An 18818-nucleotide genomic window follows, 5' to 3' on the forward strand; every position below is an offset into this window, starting at 1 on the left:
AAGTGCTTAAAACAATGCTTGACACATAGTGTTAATTATGTTATGGAAGTTTTCGCAGGTACTACTGATTTGGAAGAAAGTCAGTTGAATAACCTCAGTTCTTAAGTACTTTACCTGTGTTTGTATTCTTTAAAGCTCTGCTCATTTCTTTTCATTAAAAAGGCCATTTCTGAACCTTTCTTTGTTTCCTTGAAATTATAGCAGTCCCTGTCTCTTGGAGCACACTAACATGGTAATGAATTGGACCTTTAACAACTTTGTTCACTTTACATTTTCTTTTTTTAAAATTTTGTTTTTTATTTCATTCTATTTTTTAAATTTATTTTTGGCTGCATCGGGTCTTAGTTGCGGCATGCGGGCTCTTCCTTGCGGCGCTCGGCTTCTCTCTAGTTGTGGCGTGTGGGCTTCTTTCTAGTTGTGGCACTCAGGCTCCAGAGCGTGCAGACTCAGTAGTTGCAGTGTGCGGGCTCCAGTGCACGTGGGCTCTGTAGTTGTGGCACACAGGCTTAGTTGCCCCGCGGCATGTGGGATCTTAGTTCCCCGACCAGGGATCGAACCTGTGTCCCCTGTATTGGAAGGCGGATTCTTAATCACTGGACCACCAGGGAAGTCCCCACTTTACATTTTCTTTTGATAAATTGGATTCTAGTGTTCAGGGATATTAATTCACCTTGTTCGCTAATACATGTTTTATAATTACATTAAAAATATGACAGTGGGAATACTGACAAAATTCCCTTCTTGAGATATTGACGTCTTTACATTGCTTTGCGCTACACGGTACTAGATGTATGCATTTATCAGGTGTCCTGTGTGGCCTGTTGCCTTGATGCTTAATCACGTGACTGATGGCCCTTTTGACAAAGAATATAGCCAGTTTCCCACAGCTGAATTACATTTTATAACTGCTTAAATAAATCACTTTTTAAAAACAGTTGAAACATTCCAAGTGTGAAAGACAAATGCAGTTTATTTTCATGTTTAAGTCCACATTCATATAATTTTTCAAAATGTTGTTTAAATTTAAAAAATTCTATGAAACTGAATTTATTATTGCAATTAACTTTCATAAACCACTTGTTTTATTACTGGTGATAGTGGATAGCAGAAATGAATTTTGTATAACAAGACTTCTTATAGTTCTTTTTTGAATTTCATTGCACAAGCAAGTATGTTTTAATTTGTTTACCTTTTGTTTTTATTTCAGCCTAACTAATCATTGTTTATTATTTTTGTTTTATCAGATTTCATAAATTAAAACAGTTGAAATACTGTATTGTGAAATAAGAACCCATCTATTTTGAATTAGCTCTCTGCATCTGAAAACTACATTATTCTTTTGAGTTATTCCATGATCTATTTCTAGAGTCTAACTTTGTTTTCTTTGGGAACAAATATGATTAAATCTGTGTGAGGTTGGGAACAAATGATTCATGTTTGGAAGTACTTAAATTCTGAGTCTTAATTACGTGGAAGTACTTGCATTTTTTTTTTTAAAGGAAGCTGTTTGTCTTCTTTTTCCTTTTAACCAGAATTTACTAGAAATAATACTATTCTTTATACTTTTTGATCAGTATTTCTATTAAAATCTTGTTTTTAAACGAAAGAAAACCTCAATATCCTAGAATATTAAAAAAGGATACTATCTAGGTCCTTGTAATACTAACATATTAAGAAGAAAACATAACCAGAATGTAAGAAAACGATAGCAGTAAAGTCAAAACAAAAAGTTAATTTTTTAGTATGGGAGTTAATAATGATCTGATATAGCTAAAAAATAACCTTTGTTGAAAAAAGAGAGCTGTGTTGAATAACGAGGTAGCAAAGGAAGAAATAATAGACTCAATTTCTTATTTAATATCATCAAATCCATTCCTTTGACAGCATTTTAATTTATATGCCAGTTTTCTTCCTGCAGTATCTTTTGACTTTTAATAAGTTAGTGTTTAAACTTTTTTTGTATTAAAAACAAATAATTTGGAAGTGGCATGTTGACTTTTACTCGTACAACATTTGGAATGTTTTTGACTTATTAGCCATGCATGTTTGTAGGAGGAGGAAAAGTATTTAGAGATAACATAACTGGTATTCCCTTGAAGTCTCAGCCATAACAAAATTTCCTGTTAAGGATAGGATTTCTGATAACTCTGTCCTTTGACAGACACAATAATATTTCTCCTTCTGTGGCATGAGGCTGTGAGTATAAATTGAGTTGGGATAGATGAATAGTTGCCATCAATACAGTTATGCTGGATTAGAGTCCGCAGGGCAGATGACATTAGCTGAGACAGCAGTTCAGCTGAAATTGTTGTACAGATAAATCTATTGCATTGCTACATAGTCATACTGTATTGGAGGGAGCATTTGTCGAATTGTGCAATAGTCAATGACATTTAATCCAATTCCTTTAAAAAATTTATAAAATTAAGGAAGGATTTAAAGCTATAATGAAAACTGAGCATTTAAAAGTGTATTTTTATGGGAAGTATTCTTAATGTATCCTTATTTTCCTTATTTATTATCAGTTTAGCAAAGATTCTTACTATATTATTAACTAACCATATATTTTTTGGTAAAAGGATATCACAGTTAATCTATGCAGTAGAGTATGTCATGTAGGTATTTGTATGCATTTAGTAAATGCTTGAAATATGCAGAGTACTAGCATATCATTTTAGCCACTTACAAGATGCTTTGGGCAAGTTACCTCAACTCTAGTCCTCAGTTTTCTCATGTGTAAAATGTGGATAAATTAATACCTATCTCATAGGTTATGATGAGAATTAAATGAGTTAATATGTGCAGTGGTTATAGTTAGTGAGTGGTCAATGAATGTTTATTATTATAATTAGTTGAAGATCAATAAGAATTCTTTTGTATTCTCTAATTTTATGAATAAGCTTCTAGAAAGATGCTTAACTCATTGAGAAATAATGTATGTGATGATTCATTTTACTCTTAATTCCCTTAGGTCACTTAGTATTCTTGCTGATTATGTAGCAACTTTTTTAGGACTCCAAGTTGAGGTCTATAAAGGTGAATAAAGCCTTGTGCTCTGCTTTGAAGTAGCTTATTTCGAAACTTCTATTAAAAAGTCAGTAAGAGGGGTGAATTTCCTAAGTAACTTGAATTGGAGAGATTTTTAGTTTTTCCCTTGTTTGTTTGTGGTTCATAAATCAGAGAGATCATATCTGATTGGGAGATTAGAAATGGATTGGGGGAAACATAATGATTATTCAAAGATTCCATTCTTATGTGTATTTTATCCTTTTGTCATCACCTCTTCCTTAATTGCTTCAGTAATTCAGCTTGTGTACTCATTTATTTATTAAAATAACTTTAAAAATTGTGAAATCCTATCATCCCCACAGTATGGTAGGAAGGGAAGTAGCTAGAATTTATGAAAAGATTTATTGGCAATTCTCTTTTGACGTATTTTTAATATGCCAAACTATTGAATCTTCCCTCACTACTTTTACAGTATTACTTGTTAGCCTTGACAGTTGGGTGTGTCGTTTGTAATATGGTTACTAAAGCCAAATTGAAAAACATGTCAAGTTACTAGGAACACAAGAACCATCTATGGTTCAGAATTGTGTAGCTGTGCACAGTTCTCCACCACTTGTAATTTTATATGCCTTGATAATGACTTAATCTGGACTTAAGGTCTAGTACAATTTGAGGGCATTTCAAGTAAATCTATTATCCTTGTAGACAGAATCACTTTAGAAATAGAAAAAAAGCAAATTCTGAAATGTTGTCACTGTAAACATCACAAGGGTAGGTAAATAGTCTTACTGACCCACGTATGTACTTTTTCCCTTAGTATTGAATTTGACCGGGATTGTGACTACTTTGCAATTGCTGGGGTTACAAAGAAGATTAAAGTCTATGAATATGGCACAGTCATTCAGGATGCGGTGGATATTCATTACCCTGAAAATGAAATGACCTGCAATTCCAAAATCAGGTATTTACATTATTTCCTTGGCCTAATGCAGTGTGTATATAACAGTTAGTATCTATAATTAGTATGAGTTTGTTATGGTACCTTTTCGTGAGACTCCTTACTCATTCATGGTGAACACTTTAATTGTATACAGAGGACACGTCAGAATATCTTTGTTATAGACATGGGTTGCTTTTTCCCTGTGGGCGTTAGTAGTTAGTGTTTTTCTGTTTGCCAAATGAAAATCCTCTTTCTTTCACTTAATCAAATAAAGGTCTTTATTGTAGATGGCCTTTCATGGGGTATTTTATTTTAACATCTTTATTGGAGTATAATTGCTTTACACTGGTGTGTTAGTTTCTGCTTTATAACACAGTGAATCAGTTATACATATACATATGTTCCCATATCTCTTCCCTCTTGTGTCTCCCTCCCTCCCACCCTCCCTATCCCACCCCTCTAGGTGGTCACAAGCCACCTAGCTATTTCCCTGTGCTATGTGGCTGCTTCCCACTAGCTATCTATTTTACGTTTGGTAGTGTATATATGTCCATGCCACTCTCCCACTTTGTCACAGCTTACCCTTCCCACTCCCCATATCCTCAAGTCCGTTCTCTAGTAGGTTTGTGTCTTTATTCCCGTCCTACCCCTAGGTTCTTCGTGACCTTTTTTTTTTTTATTCCTTAGGTTACATATATGTGTGTTAGCATATGGTATTTGTTTTTGTCTTTCTGACTTACTTCACTCTGTATGACAGACTCTAGGTCCGCCCACCTCACTACAAATATCTCAATTTCGTTTCTTTTTATGTCTGAGTAATATTCCATTGTATATATGTGCCACATCTTTATCCATTCATCCGATGATGGACACTTAGGTTGCTTCCATGTCCTGGCTATTGTAAATAGAGCTGCAATGAACATTTTGGTACATGACTCTTTTTGAATTATGGTTTTTCAGGGTATATGCCCAGTAGTGGGATTGCTGGGTCGTATGATAGTTCTATTTGTAGTTTTTTAAGGAAACTCCATACTGTTCTCCATAGTGGCTGTATCAATTTATATTCCCACCAACAGTTCAGAAGGGTTCCCTTTTCTCCACACCCTCTCCAGCATTTATTTCTAGATTTTTTGATGATGGCCATTCTGACCGGTGTGAGATGATATCTCATTGTAGTTTTGATTTGCATTTCTCTAATGATTAATGATGTTGAACATTCTCTTTCATGTGTTTGTTGGCAATCTGTATATCTTCTTTGGAGAAATGTCTATTTAGGTCTTCTGCCCGTAGCCCAATGAATAGTGTCTCAGAGTTAAGAATTTTTCCTCTAGCATGCGTATATCTAAACATTGTAATTGTTTACAGTTTTAAGAATTCTTTTCAGAAGAACATTTTGCTTCTTTTCATGACGGCATAGTATTTAAGTTTCATGTATTAGGGATTAGAGTTCATAATTAGTGCTTTTTAAACCCTGAGTACTGTTAAGGCTGCAGAAACTGGACCCTACTTCTGATCTCCACCCCTGCCCCATGCCCCACCCCCAAATCTTGGAGGAATCCTAGAATCTGTATTTTTAAAACAAGCTTCCCTGTTTTCATAGGCACTGTCTTAAAAGGGAGTGATGTAAGGAAATAACTTAATAATAAATTTATTTAGAACTTTCAACATTTTCCAGTCATCCTTGTACCTTTTTATCTGGATGAATGACACATATAGTCAGTGTGTATATGTACTCATTTTAATAATGTTAATAATATAGCAAGTATTGTAGTCTTTATTTGTTATAGCTTTCTTTTTTGTTTTCTAATTCATTCATAAAAATGGTAGGCTGATAGTGCTCATTCATCAGTGGTGCTCATCATTGAGAATCTGTTATAGTTATTAGTTTATATACTTTATTCCTAAGTGAAGAGAATACAATGTGAGTAAGACATAACTTTATTGAATTCTAATGTGGCAGGCATTGTCCTAAGTGCTTTGTCTTAAGCTGACCGTTGTTGCCCCATTTTATATACAAGGAAGCTGAAGCACAAAAAGGTTCATTAACTTGCTTAAGATTGCAAAGCTATTCTCTGGAGGAGCCAGGATTCAAACAGAAGTAGTTTGGTTCCAGAATCTGTGCTTCTAACCATTTCATGCTACTCATTTATAAAATAGGGGCTCTAATACTAATATGTATTTCATAGGATTGTACTTTAAGTAAATCCACATAATGCACTCAGCACAGTACTTGGCCCACATCAAGTAAACGTTACTATAATGAAAATATGGATTAGAGGGTTTACCTTTTCTGTCTTGACATATGTAAAAATTATGGCAGTACTCTATGCATCTTGGAATAAAGGGAAGGAAACAGTTCAAGGCTGGAAACTATGGGCTTGGGGCTGAAAGGATCAATATGTAAGCTTGCCTAAAACCAATTTGGAGCACACCAATTGTGAAAGTGAACTAAATTACCCAAAGCCGCAGCTAGTAAGTTGCAGATCTGGAATTTAAGCTCAGGTCTATCTAAATCCAAGGCTCTTAACTGTTTCATATAATTTCTCCCAGAAATTCTAACAAGTATACTTAAAGTTGCAAATGAACTCTTCCAACCCCTAAAATTTAGCATGAATGCAACTAGTAGAGAGCAAAAAAGCTTTGTGTTCAAATGCTTGGAAATCACCTAGGTTAATTGCTTTGCTTTCTAGGTGACTTTTTTCTATAATATACATTAGCTTTACTGTATGCATGATGTGCATATGTGTCTAACCAAAAGAGTGTATTTTTAGATGTCGCATTCTCAGTTTTGAAACATTTGAGAATAGCTGAAACCATAAATGTTAAAAGTTTAATTCTAACTGTTAAATGCATTTAATTGAAATTTCAGTCATACACTTTACATTAGTTAAGATTTGGGTGTGAATACAGAAATGCAATTCAAACCAGTTTATTGGTTTATATGATTGGGCACAGCTGGATCCAGGGGCCTAAATAGTCTGATTAGGTCTGTCATTCTGCCATGGCATGTTATTGCCCCCTTGGCCTCTATTATCTTCACTTACAGACGTGCTTTTCTCATGTATCAAGGATGGCCAATAGCAACTTTAGGCTCATCATATCCATCTTCAAGCTCGTGACGAGCATGAAAAGTGGTTACAGGTCATAACTTGGTAGTTTCAGTTGAAAAATCTGGGAATTATTTGATACCTTTCTTCCCAGATGTATTGTGGGCAGAATAATGATTGTGAACTCATGTAAACCATTTTGAAAGGGTTCTAATCTTTCTGAACACATCAAAATTCTTTGTACCCATTGTTATTTATTTTTATGTAAAATGAGGCTTAACAGTATTCCTTTCTTTCAGCTGTATCAGTTGGAGTAGTTACCATAAGAACCTGTTAGCCAGCAGTGATTATGAAGGCACCGTCATCCTATGGGATGGATTCACAGGACAGAGGTCAAAGGTCTATCAGGTAAATAAGGTTACTAGTTACTTGTTTTAAGTATCACATTTTCACTTTTTAATAATTGTAGAGCTTCATGTGTTTTATAGTTACAAATTTAAAGTCATTATTTAGCATTTTCTATACCTATGTAATTCCAAAGAGTTGCTTCTCTGAAGCATCTCTTCAGACTTCTTGCATTTGTAGAATGTATCAAATGAATTTCCAAAAGCAGTAATTTTGTAAATGTGTATATAAAAAGTTTAGGAACTACTTTGCATCTCATTTGTTTTCATAACCAGTTCTTTTCCCTCCCACCATAGTGATAAATTGGTATCAAGTTTGTTTGTTTTGCTTTATTTATTTTAAGATCTATATTCTGTTTGAGACTACTTTGTCTTCCTTCTCCATCCAGGAACATGAGAAAAGGTGTTGGAGTGTTGACTTTAATTTGATGGATCCTAAACTCTTGGCTTCGGGTTCTGATGATGCAAAAGGTACTATTTGAGTTCCCTCCCCCAACTTAATTCCTTTTACTGACAGAGATGCAGATATTTATTGAAACTCATAACAATCCTTTGTGATTACTGATTATTCTAAACATAATCTACTAAGCACAAAAATCTATATTTCTTGGAGTGAAAGAAAAATGAATATGCTGCATCTTCATTATGATAATGTTTTCTGGGTTCATGCCACACTGTGACATTTTTATAACCAGTTCCTTTATATATACCATGAAATGAACTTCAGACATCTCTGTATTTTGAATTATATTAAATTCTGACTGCATACCAAAATCTTTTAATGAAGTTTATCATGTTTCAAGGCAAAAATTCTACATCTCTTTCTGCCAATTTTTTTAAAAAATATAAATTTATTTATTTATTTTTGGCTGTGTTGGGTCTTCGTTGCTGTGTGCGGGCTTTCTCTAGTTGTGGTGAGCGGGGGCTACTCTTCGTTGTGGTGCACGGGCTTCTCATTGTCATAGCTTCTCTTGTTGTGGAGCACGGGCTCTAGACGCGCGGGTTTCATTAGTTGTGGCACATGGGCTCAGTAGTTGTGGCTTGTGGGCTCTAGAGCGCAGGCTCAGTAGTTGTGGTGCATGGGCTTAGTTGCTCCATGGCATGTGGGATCTTCCTGGACCAAGACTCAAATCCGTGTCCCCTGCATTGGCAGGCGGATTCTTAACCACTGTTCCACCAGGGAAGCCCTCTTTCTGCCAATTTAATTTACCTCTCTTCTATTTTTTTTTTTTTATTTTGGTATATCCATCTTTACTATTCATTCTTTTCTGTTAACCTTACTGTCTTGTTTTGACCTGGTTCTTCTCATCATTATATTTATAAAGCCCTGTTAACAGGTTTCCTTTATCTTAATAGCCTTAATTTCTTTGCCCTTTCCTTCTTTTCAACATGTAACTTGCAGACTAGTGGATAGATAGGCAAGGGTGGCTCTACCATTGAAAACTTTATTTCACAATGATAGAGCTGTCCTATTCTGTAAAAGGGAAATGACATGACTGGCTTGACCCCAAAAAAGTTTTAGATCAGAAAGTAGCAAGTTGTTTACCCACAGTATATATAGATTGTAATGCTTCGCTTCGCAATTGCTTTAAGAAATTATCTTCGAATTTCTGAATTATTTAGAGAATTGTGCTACAATTGACATTTTTATGTTGGAATACAAAGCTACATTAATTAAACTTTTTTTAAAAAAAATAATGTAGTGGGGTAGCCTTTATTGAGAATACTTGTGTACTTCCTCAGGAAAATAGAAGTAATTTAAGTAGGAAGAGCAATTTAAGTAGGAAGAGTTTTTTTTTTAATTACTTACTGATTTTATTTTTTTAAATTTATTTTTGGCTGCATTGGGTCTTCGTTGTGGCAAGCGGGGGCTACTCTTCGTTGCGGTGCGTGTGCTTCTCATTGCAGTGGCTTCTCTTCTTGCGGAGCATGGACTCTAGGCGCATGGGCTTCAGTAGTTGTGGCACGTGGTCTCAGTAGTTGTGGCACATGGGGTTAGTTGCTCCGCGGCATGTGGGATCTTCCCAGAGCAGGGATTGAACCCGTGTCCCCTGCATTGGCAGGCAGGTTCTTAACCACTGCACCACAAGGGAAGTCCCTTGATTTTAAATTGTATTAAGATACACATAAAATAAACCATTTTAACCATTTTAAAGTATACTGCTCAATGGCATTAAGTACCTTCACATTGTTGTGCATCCTTCACCACTGTCAATCCATAGAACTTTTTTCGTATTGCAAACCTGAAACTCTGTGTCAGAAGCTGTTTCTGTTTTACTGAAACAGTAACTCCCCATTCCCCCTTCACCAGCCCCTGGCAGTCACCTTTCTAATTTCTATTTCTTGTGACTGGTTTATTTCACTTAGCATAATGTCTTTTAGGTTCATCCATGTTGTAGCATGTGTTAGAATTTTGTTCTTTTATAAGACCGAAAAATAATCTATTGTATGAATATACCACATTTTGTTTCATTCGTTGATGGATAGACACTTGGTTGCTTCCCCTTTCTGGCTATTGTGAATAATGCTGCTATGAACATGAATGGCAAAATATCTCTTCATATCCCTGCTTTAAGTTCTTCTGGGTATATACTCAGAAATGGAATTGCTGGATCATATGATACATACTTAATATTTTTAGGAACTGCCATTCTGTTTCCCACAATGGCTGCACCATTTTATATTCCCACCAATAGTACCCAACTATTTCCATTTCTCCACATCCTTGCCAATACCTGTTCTTTTATTTTTCCTTTTTTTTTTTAATAATGATTTTAATGGGTATGAAGTGGTATCTTACTGTGGTTTTGCTTTGCTGGCATTTCCCCAGTGATAGTGATGTTGAACATTTTTTCATGTGCTTATTAGCCATTTGTATATCTTCTGAGGAGAAAGGTTTATTCAAGTCCTATGCCAATTTTTTAATTGGGTTTTGTTGTTATTGAGTTTTGGAGTTCTCTATGTATTCTGAATATTAATCCCTTATCATGATTATCAAATATCCATTATATATGATTTATTAATATGTGCTTTGATGCACACAATTTTTTCATATTGATGAATTCCAAATTGCCTATTTTTTTCTTTTGTTGCCTGTGCCTTTCGTGTTATATTCAAGAAGTCATTGCCAAATCCAATGTAATAAAGCTTATGGCCTATTTTTCCATCTAACAGTTTTATGGTTTTAGCTCTTACATTTGTGGCTTTGATCCATTTTGAGTTCACTTTTGTATATGGTGTAAAGTAAGGGTCTGACTTCATTTTTTACATGTGAATATCCAGTTTTCCCAGAACCACTTGTTGAAAAGATTGTCCTTTCTCCATTGAAAAGTCTTAGCACCCTAGTTAAAAATCATTTTATCATATCTCTGAGGGCTTATTTTTGGACTCTGTTCTTTTCCACTGGTCTATATATTTGTCATTATGCCACTACCATACTGTTTTGATTACTGTAGCTTTGTTTTGAAATCAGGAAGTGAGTCTTCCATTATTTTTTCTTCTTTTTCAAGATTGTTTTGGCTATTTTAGATCTATTAAGATTCCACATAAATCTTAGGATGGATTTCATTCTATTTCTGCAAAAAAAACCTTCATTGAGATTTTGTTACAGATTGCATTGAGGCTTATCGATTTAATTGATCTTTTCAAACCAGCTTTTGGTTTCATTGGTTTTCTCTATTGACTTCCTGATTTTAATTTATTGACTTTTGCTCTAATTTTTATTACTTCCCTTCGGCTTACTCTAGATTTAATTTGCGCTTCTATTTCTAGTTTCCTAAATTGGAAGCTCAGATTATTGATTTTGCATCTTTTTTCTTTGCTTAATATGTGCATTCAGTGCTATAAATTTTCCTGAGTGCTGCATCCCACAGATTTTGATAAGTTATATCTTCATTCTCATTTAGTTCAAAATATTCTTAAATTTCGCTTGAGGTTTTTTATTTGACTTATGTATTACTTAGAAGCATGTTGTTTGATCTCCAAGTATAATTCCATTGTGGTCTAAGAAATACATTGTATGATTTCCATTCTTTTAAATTTGTTAAGGTGTGTTTTATGGCTCAGAATGGATGAATGTTGCATGTGACTTTGAGAAGAATGTGTATCCCACTGTTATTGGATAAAGTAATATGTAGATATCAATTATATTCAGTTGATTTATGGTGCTGTTGAGTTCAACTGTGTCCTTACTGATTTTCTGCTTGCTGTATCTGTCCATTTCTGATAGAAGGGTATGACATTTTTTAGATTCTACATTAATCTGTGTATTTCTTCTTTTACTATACCACATTGTCTTGATTTGTAGCTTAAGTCTTGAAATTATTTAGTGTGAATCCTTCATCTTTGTTCTTGAAAATGATTTTAGCTCTTTACTTTCTCTGCTTTCCCATAAACAGTTTAGAATCAAGTTGCCAGTACCTACAGAAAATCCTGCTGGAATTTTGATTGAGATAGTATTGAATCTATAGATTAATATGGGATGAATTGATATCTTAATGCATTGAGACTTCCATTCCATGAACGTGGTTTATCTCTTCATATTTAGTCCTTTCTGGATTTCTCTTATCATAGTTTTATTGTTTTATAGTTTTTGAATGCAGATCTTGCACATTATTACAACTAAATAGTTTAATATTTGGTGCTATTGAAAATGGTATTTCAAATATTAATATCCATTCATTTTTTACTAGTTTATAGAAAAACAATTGATTTTTTAAATATAAATTACATTTCAACAACCTTGCTAAAGCACTCTTTACTTTTTTTTTTTTACATCTTTATTGGAGTATAATTGCTTTACAATGGTGTGTTAGTTTCTGCTTTATAACAAAGTGAATCAGTTATACATATACATATGTTCCCATATCTCTTCCCTCTGCATCTCCCTCCCTCCCAACCCCCCTCTCCCACCCCTCTAGGTGGTCACAAAGCACCGAGCTGATCTCCCTGTGCTATGCGGCTGCTTCCCACTAGCTATCTATTTTACGTTTGGTAGCGTATATATGTCCATGCCACTCTCTCACTTTTGACTGCACTCTTTACTTTTAAGAGATTATGTGTGGCGATTCCTTGGGCCAATCATGTTGGCAAACAGAAACATTAATACCTTTTCATTTTCAACATGTGTGCCTTTCTCTTTTTTTTTGCTTGCTTTATTGTACTTGCAGGAACTTCCAGAACAAGAGTGGTGACAGCAAATATCCTTGCCTTGTTCCTGATCTTATGCGGAAAGCTTATAGTCTTTCATCATCAATATGATGTTAGATTTAGGTTTTGCATTAGGCATTTTTTTGTGTCAAGTTAAGGAAGTTCTGTTCTAGTTTGCTGAGAATTTTTTATCATGAATGGATGTTGAATTTTGTCATGCTTTTTCTGTATCTGTTGAGATGATTCTATTGTTTTTCAGTATCATGAACTATAATGATCTGGGTTTTTTTAATTAATTTATTTTATTTTATTTATTTTGACTGTGTTGGGTCTTTGTTGCTGTGCGCGGGCTTTCTCTAGTTGCGGCAAAGGAGGGCTACTCTTCATTGCAGTGTGCAGGCTTTTCATTGCAGTGGCTTCTCTTGTTGCAGAGAACGGGCTCTAGGCACGCGGGCTTCAGTAGCTGTGGCTCGTGGGCTCAGTAGTTATGGCTCGCAGGCTCTAGAGCGCAGGCTCAGTAGTTGTGGCGCACGGGCTTAGTTGCTCCGCTGCATGTGGGATCTTCCTGGACCAGAGCTCAAATCCGTTTCCCCTGTATTGGCAGGCAGATTCTTAACCACTGCGCCACCAGGGAAGCCCTGTAATGATCTGTTTTCAAATCTTGAGGTAGCCTTACATTTCCAGGAAAAACCTCATCTTGGTCATGATGTATTATCTGTCTTTTCTATATTGCTAGATTTGATTTGCTAATTTTTGGGGGGGAATTTTTACATCTATGTTTATGAGGATTATTTTTTCTATTCTTGTAATGTCTTTTTGTATCAGGATAATGCTGGCCTCCTAAAATGATTTTCCTTTTTCTGTGTGTGTACCCCTAGGTGGGGTGGGTGGGGGGAAGTGATTATTTAGAATTGTTACTGTTTTACTCTTAAATGTTTGGTAGAATTTGTTATTGAAGCTTTCTGTCCTGGAGTTTTCTTTGTTTGAAGGTTTTAACTAAGAACTTAATTTCTTCAGTAGACTTAGAACTGTTCAGTTAATCTATTTCTTTTTGAGCGAGTTTTGATAGTTTGTATCTTTCAGGAATTGGTATTTTGTGTCCTTTCTTTTTTTATTATTTATGTACTTAGATCAGTGTGATGTTAGGTTTATCAATCTTATTGATCTTTTCAAATATCTAACTGATTTTATTGGGTTTTCTCTTTTCAGTTTCATTGATGTTTGTCCATTAATTTTTTCTTCTTGCTTTGGGTTTAATTTCTTCTTTTTCTAGGTTGTTACAGTTGAAGTTTATGTCATTGATTTGAGCATTTATCTTTTCTAATATAAATATTTTTTGTTATACATTTCCCTTTAAGCACTACTTTAGCTGATCCCACAGATTTTCATATAATGTGTTTTTCATTCAGTTTAAGATTACATCTGTGACTTCCCCAGTGGTCCAGTGGTTAAGACTCCGTGCTTCCACTGCAGGGGGCACAGGTTTGATCCTTGGTCAGAGAACCACATGCCACGCGGCACAGCCAAAAAATAAATAAATAAATAATATAAAAATAAATAAATAAAATTACATCTAATATCTCTTGTGATTGTCTTGCTTGGCTAAGAATTATTTTTAAATATTTTAACATTTTCCATCTTTTTAAAAAAATGTCAGAGCTCTTACTGTTATGGATTTATAGCTTAATTCTTTTAAAATTACAGAACATATTTTTATATAATTTTAATCCTTTTAAATTTGTTATGATTTGTGGCCCAGGATACAGTCTACCTTGGTAAATATTCCAAGTGCATCGAAAAAATCTGTACTCTGCTGTTTGATGGAGTGTTCTATAAGTGTCAGATCAATCTTGTTGATAATATTTTTTTGGTTTCCTATTTCCCCCTTTTTTGGTCTCCTTGTTTTATTAATTATGAAACAGGAGTGTTGAAATCTAGTTTTATTTCTCTTTTCAGTTATCTTGGGGAGGAGGGTGTTTTGCCTCATTTTGGGGGGAAGTTCTATTGTTAGGGTCAGGAACATTTAGAAATCTTATATTTTCTTGGTGAACTGACCCTTTTATCAGTATTTAGTGTCACTCTTCATCCCTATTGATATTCTTTCTTCTGAAACTGCTTTGTTAGATATTCATCAAACCAGTAATTTCATTCTTTTCTCCTTTGGGATTCCAACTGCATGAATGTTAAACCTTTTTATTTTGTCTTATAGGTCCCCGAGACTCTGTCCTTTTCTTGTCAATATTTTTTCCTTTCTTCAGATTGAGTAATTTGTCTTCTGTCTTCTCGTTCACTAACTTTTATGTGTCCATCTCCCTTTTGCTATGAATTTACCTCAGTGACTCTTTTATGTAAATTACTGTAATTGTTTTAAAATTTTCTATTTTGTTCTTTTTCACAGTTTCCATATCTCTCTGAATACATCTCTCTTTCCATTAATTTTAAATGTTTATTACTTTTACCCCATGGAACATAGTTACAATAGTTGCTTTAACATCTGTTTTATAGCATTGCTCTGTTGATTGCATCTTCCTTTGAAAATTCTTCACATTTTCCTGGATTTTTGTATGTTGAGTTATTTTGAGGTTATATGTTAAGCATTTTGAATATTATTTTGTACAACTCTGGGTACTGTGCAGATTTTCTGGAGAGTGCTTTGTTTTGTTTTTTTAAATCGGGTAACCAGTTGGTTTAGATTTTGACTGTGAGTTCTATCGTGCCTATGTGAGTGCTTGTTTTACTGTCAGGTCAGTTTTCAAAGCCTTTGCTGTGCTCCATTGGTTTGTCTGATGCATATGCCAGTCACAGGTTAATCTGGAAATTAGTAGGTCTTTTCAAACGTAGTTCAATGCTCATAGCCTTTGCCATTCTACTTTGTGTCCATCTTGCACATAGAACTCAGAAGTAACTATAAGACTTATGCTGTTCATACACAGAAGTATGGGATCTCCTTTTCCAGTGCTTTCTTTTTGAAGTTTCTCCTGCACACTCTTCATCCCCCAGAGTCTTTTTTACTGAGGGTTTCTCAAGAAAGTAGGGTTTTCTGTACAGAGGAGTTACTCCTTTTTATGGCCGTGGAGATGGAGTTTCTCTTGGTGCATTAGCTTCCCATACTGATGCAGCTCTGTGACTAAAGCCCTCCCTTGGGGAAGAGTTGAAAGAGAAAAAGGATGAAACAAAAGAAAAACAATGAAAATTACTCCCAAACCTCTGGCTTGCAAGAACCCCTTTTATTAGTCTTATGGCCAGATACACAGGGATTTTCCTTAGTTTTTGCTGATTGAGGTACTGACTTTGCCTCTCTGTGGGAGAATAGAGGGAGGAGCAAAACAGTATTCTCACCTCCATGTTGGTCACTTCCTAAGTCTTGAATTTCCTCCCCCACATGACTGGTTTTCCTTATTATTCACATTCCTCAGAGAGTCACTTTCTGTTTTCTTGATAATTGTCCAGAGTAAACTCACAGTGAGAGAGACTGACAGATTACTCTGTCTTGGTTGGTACTAACATTCCCAAGTGCATTTAAGCCTTTCTCAGAAGTGTTACAGACATACCTAGTTTTATTGCACCTTGCTGATACTATGTTTTTTACAAATTGAGGGTTTATGGTAACCCTGTATAGAGCAAGTCTATTGGCGCCATTTTTCAACAGCTTTTGCTCATTTCATGTCTCTCTGTCACATTTTGGTAATTCTCAGAAAACTTCAAACTTATTCAGTGTTTTTGTATGTGTTATGGTGATCTGTTATCAGTGATCTTTGGTGTTTCTATTGTAATTGTTTTGGAGTGCCACACACTGCACCTATATAAGATGGCAAACTTAATCGATAAACGTAGTGTATGTTCTGATTGCTCCACCCCTGTCCGTTCCTCTGTCTCTCTCCTCCTCCTCAGGCCTCCCTATTCTCTGAGACATAACAATGTTGAAATTAGGCCAGTTAATGACCCTCTGTTGGCCTCTAATTGTTCAAGTGAACAGAAGAGTTGCACATCTCACTTTATTATTTATTTTTTATAAATCGAAGTATAGTTGATTTACAATGTTTGTGTTAATTTCTGCTGTGCAGCAAAGTGATTCAGTTATACATATATATACATTTTTTCATATTCTTTTCCATTATGGTTTAACTATACTGAATATAGTCCTCTGTGCTATACAGTAGGACCTTGTTGTTTATCCATCCTATATATAATAGCTTACATATGCTAACCGCAACCTCCAACTCCATCCCTCTCCCATTCCCCTCCCCCTTGGCAACCACCAATCTGTTCTCTAAGTCTGTGAGTCTGTTTCTGTTTCATAGGTAAATTCATTTGTGTCATACTTTAGGTTCCACATATAAGTGATGTCATATGGTATTTGTCTTTCTCTTTCTCACCTCGCTTAGTATGGTGATCTCTAGGTCCATCCATGTTGCTGCAAATGGCATTATTTCATTCTTTTTTATGGCTGAGTAGTATTCCATTGTATGTATGTATGTGTGTGTGTGTGTGTGTGTGTGTATGTATATATATATATATATATATATATACACACCACATTTTCTTTATCCATTCCTCTATTGATGGACATTTAGATTTTATCCATGTCTTGACTATTGTGAATACTGCTGCTTTGAACATAGGGGTGTATGTATCTTTTTGAATTATAGTTTCATCCAGATATATGCTCAGGAGTGGGATTGCTGGATCATATGGCAACTCTATATTTAGTTTTTTGAGGAACCTCCATACTGTTTTCCATAGTGTCTGCACCAACTTACATTTCCACCAACAGTGTAGGAGGGTTCCCTTTTCTCCACACCCTCTCCAGCATTTGTTATTTGTAGATTTTTTGATGATGGCCATTTGACCACTGTGAGGTGGTACTTCATTGTTGTTTTGATTTCTCTAATAATTAGTTATGATGTTGAGCATCTTTTCATGTGACACATCTAACTTTAAATCAAAAGCTAGAAATGATTAAGGTTAGTGAAGAAGGCATGTTGAGAGTCAAGATAGGCTGAAAGCTAGGCCTCTTGCACCGAACACTTAGCCAAGTTGTGAATGCTAAGGAGAAGTTCTTGAAGGAAATTAAAAGTGTTATTCCAGTGAACACATGGATGATAAGAAAGTGGCATAGCCTTATTGCTGATATGAAGAAAGTTTTAGTGGTCTGGATAGAAGATCAAATACTCCCTTAAGCCAAAGCCTAATCCAGAGCAAGGCCCTAACTCTCTTCAATTCTGTGAAGGCTGAGAGAGGTGAGGAAGTTGCAGAAGAGAAGTTTGAAGCTAGCAGAGGTTGGCTCATGTGGTTTAAGGAAAGAAACTGTCTTTACAACATAAAAGTGCATGGTGAAGCTGCAAGTGCTGATTAGAAGCTGTTGCATAACTGATTCACTTTGTTATACAGCAGAAACTAACACACCATTGTAAAGCAATTATACTCCAATAAAGATGTTAAAATAAATAAATAAATAAATAAATAAAAAGCTGTTGCAAATTATCCAGAAGATACAGCTAAGATAATGAAGGTGGCTCCACTAAACAACATATTTTCAATGTAGATGAAACAGTATTATATTGAAAGAAGATGCCATCTAGGATTTCCATAACTAGAGAAGTCAGTGCCTGGTTTCAGAGCTTTAAAGGACAGGCCGACTCTTGTTGGGGCTAAAGCAGCTGGTAACTTGAAATTGAAGCCAGTGCTCATTTGCCATTTTGAAAATTGTAGGGCCCTTAAGAATTATGCTAAATCCACTCTGCCTGTGCTCCTTAAATGGAACAACAAAGCCTTCATGACAGCACATCTGATTACAACATGGTTTGCTGAATATTTTAAGCCCACTGTTGAGACCTCGTGCTCAGAAAAAAAGATTCCTTTCAAAATAGTACTGCTCATTGACAATGCTCCTGGTCATCCAAGACCTCTGATGGAGAGAGACAATGAGATTAATGTTGTTTTCATGACTGCTAATACAACATCCATTCTACAGCCTATAGATCAAGGAGTAATTTCAACTTTCAAATCTTATTATTTAAGAAATACATTTTGTAAGGCTATATGTGCCATAGATAGTGATTCCTCTGATGAATCTGGGCAAAGTCAATTGAAAACAGAGAAATTGTTCATGAAAAGAAGAGTTAATAGATGGGGCAGACTTCACTGCTGTCTTACTTTAAGAAGTTGCTGCAGCCACCGCAAGCCTTCAGCAACCACCATTCTGATCAGTCAGCAGCCATCAACTTAGAGGCAAAACAGTCTACCAGTAAAAAGACTCAGATGATGGTT

General features: G+C 35.2%; 1 protein-coding gene across 4 annotated transcripts in view; it reads left to right on the forward strand.

Moving 5' to 3' along the window:
• Positions 1 to 18818, forward strand: part of COP1 (COP1 E3 ubiquitin ligase) — a 260115-nt gene that overhangs the window by 155159 nt on the left and 86138 nt on the right. For all 4 annotated transcript variants that reach the window (XM_082834460.1, XM_082834458.1, XM_082834459.1 and 1 more), the window contains 3 exons: positions 3827 to 3970; positions 7296 to 7404; positions 7790 to 7871. In XM_082834460.1, coding sequence (XP_082690586.1) covers positions 3827 to 3970; positions 7296 to 7404; positions 7790 to 7871 — 335 coding nt within the window. The remainder of the gene's footprint in view (positions 1 to 3826; positions 3971 to 7295; positions 7405 to 7789; positions 7872 to 18818) is intronic.

Source organism: Leucopleurus acutus (genome assembly GCF_964270905.1).
Source record: "Leucopleurus acutus genome assembly, chromosome: 2".
Classification (NCBI taxonomy): Eukaryota; Metazoa; Chordata; class Mammalia; order Artiodactyla; family Delphinidae; genus Leucopleurus; species Leucopleurus acutus.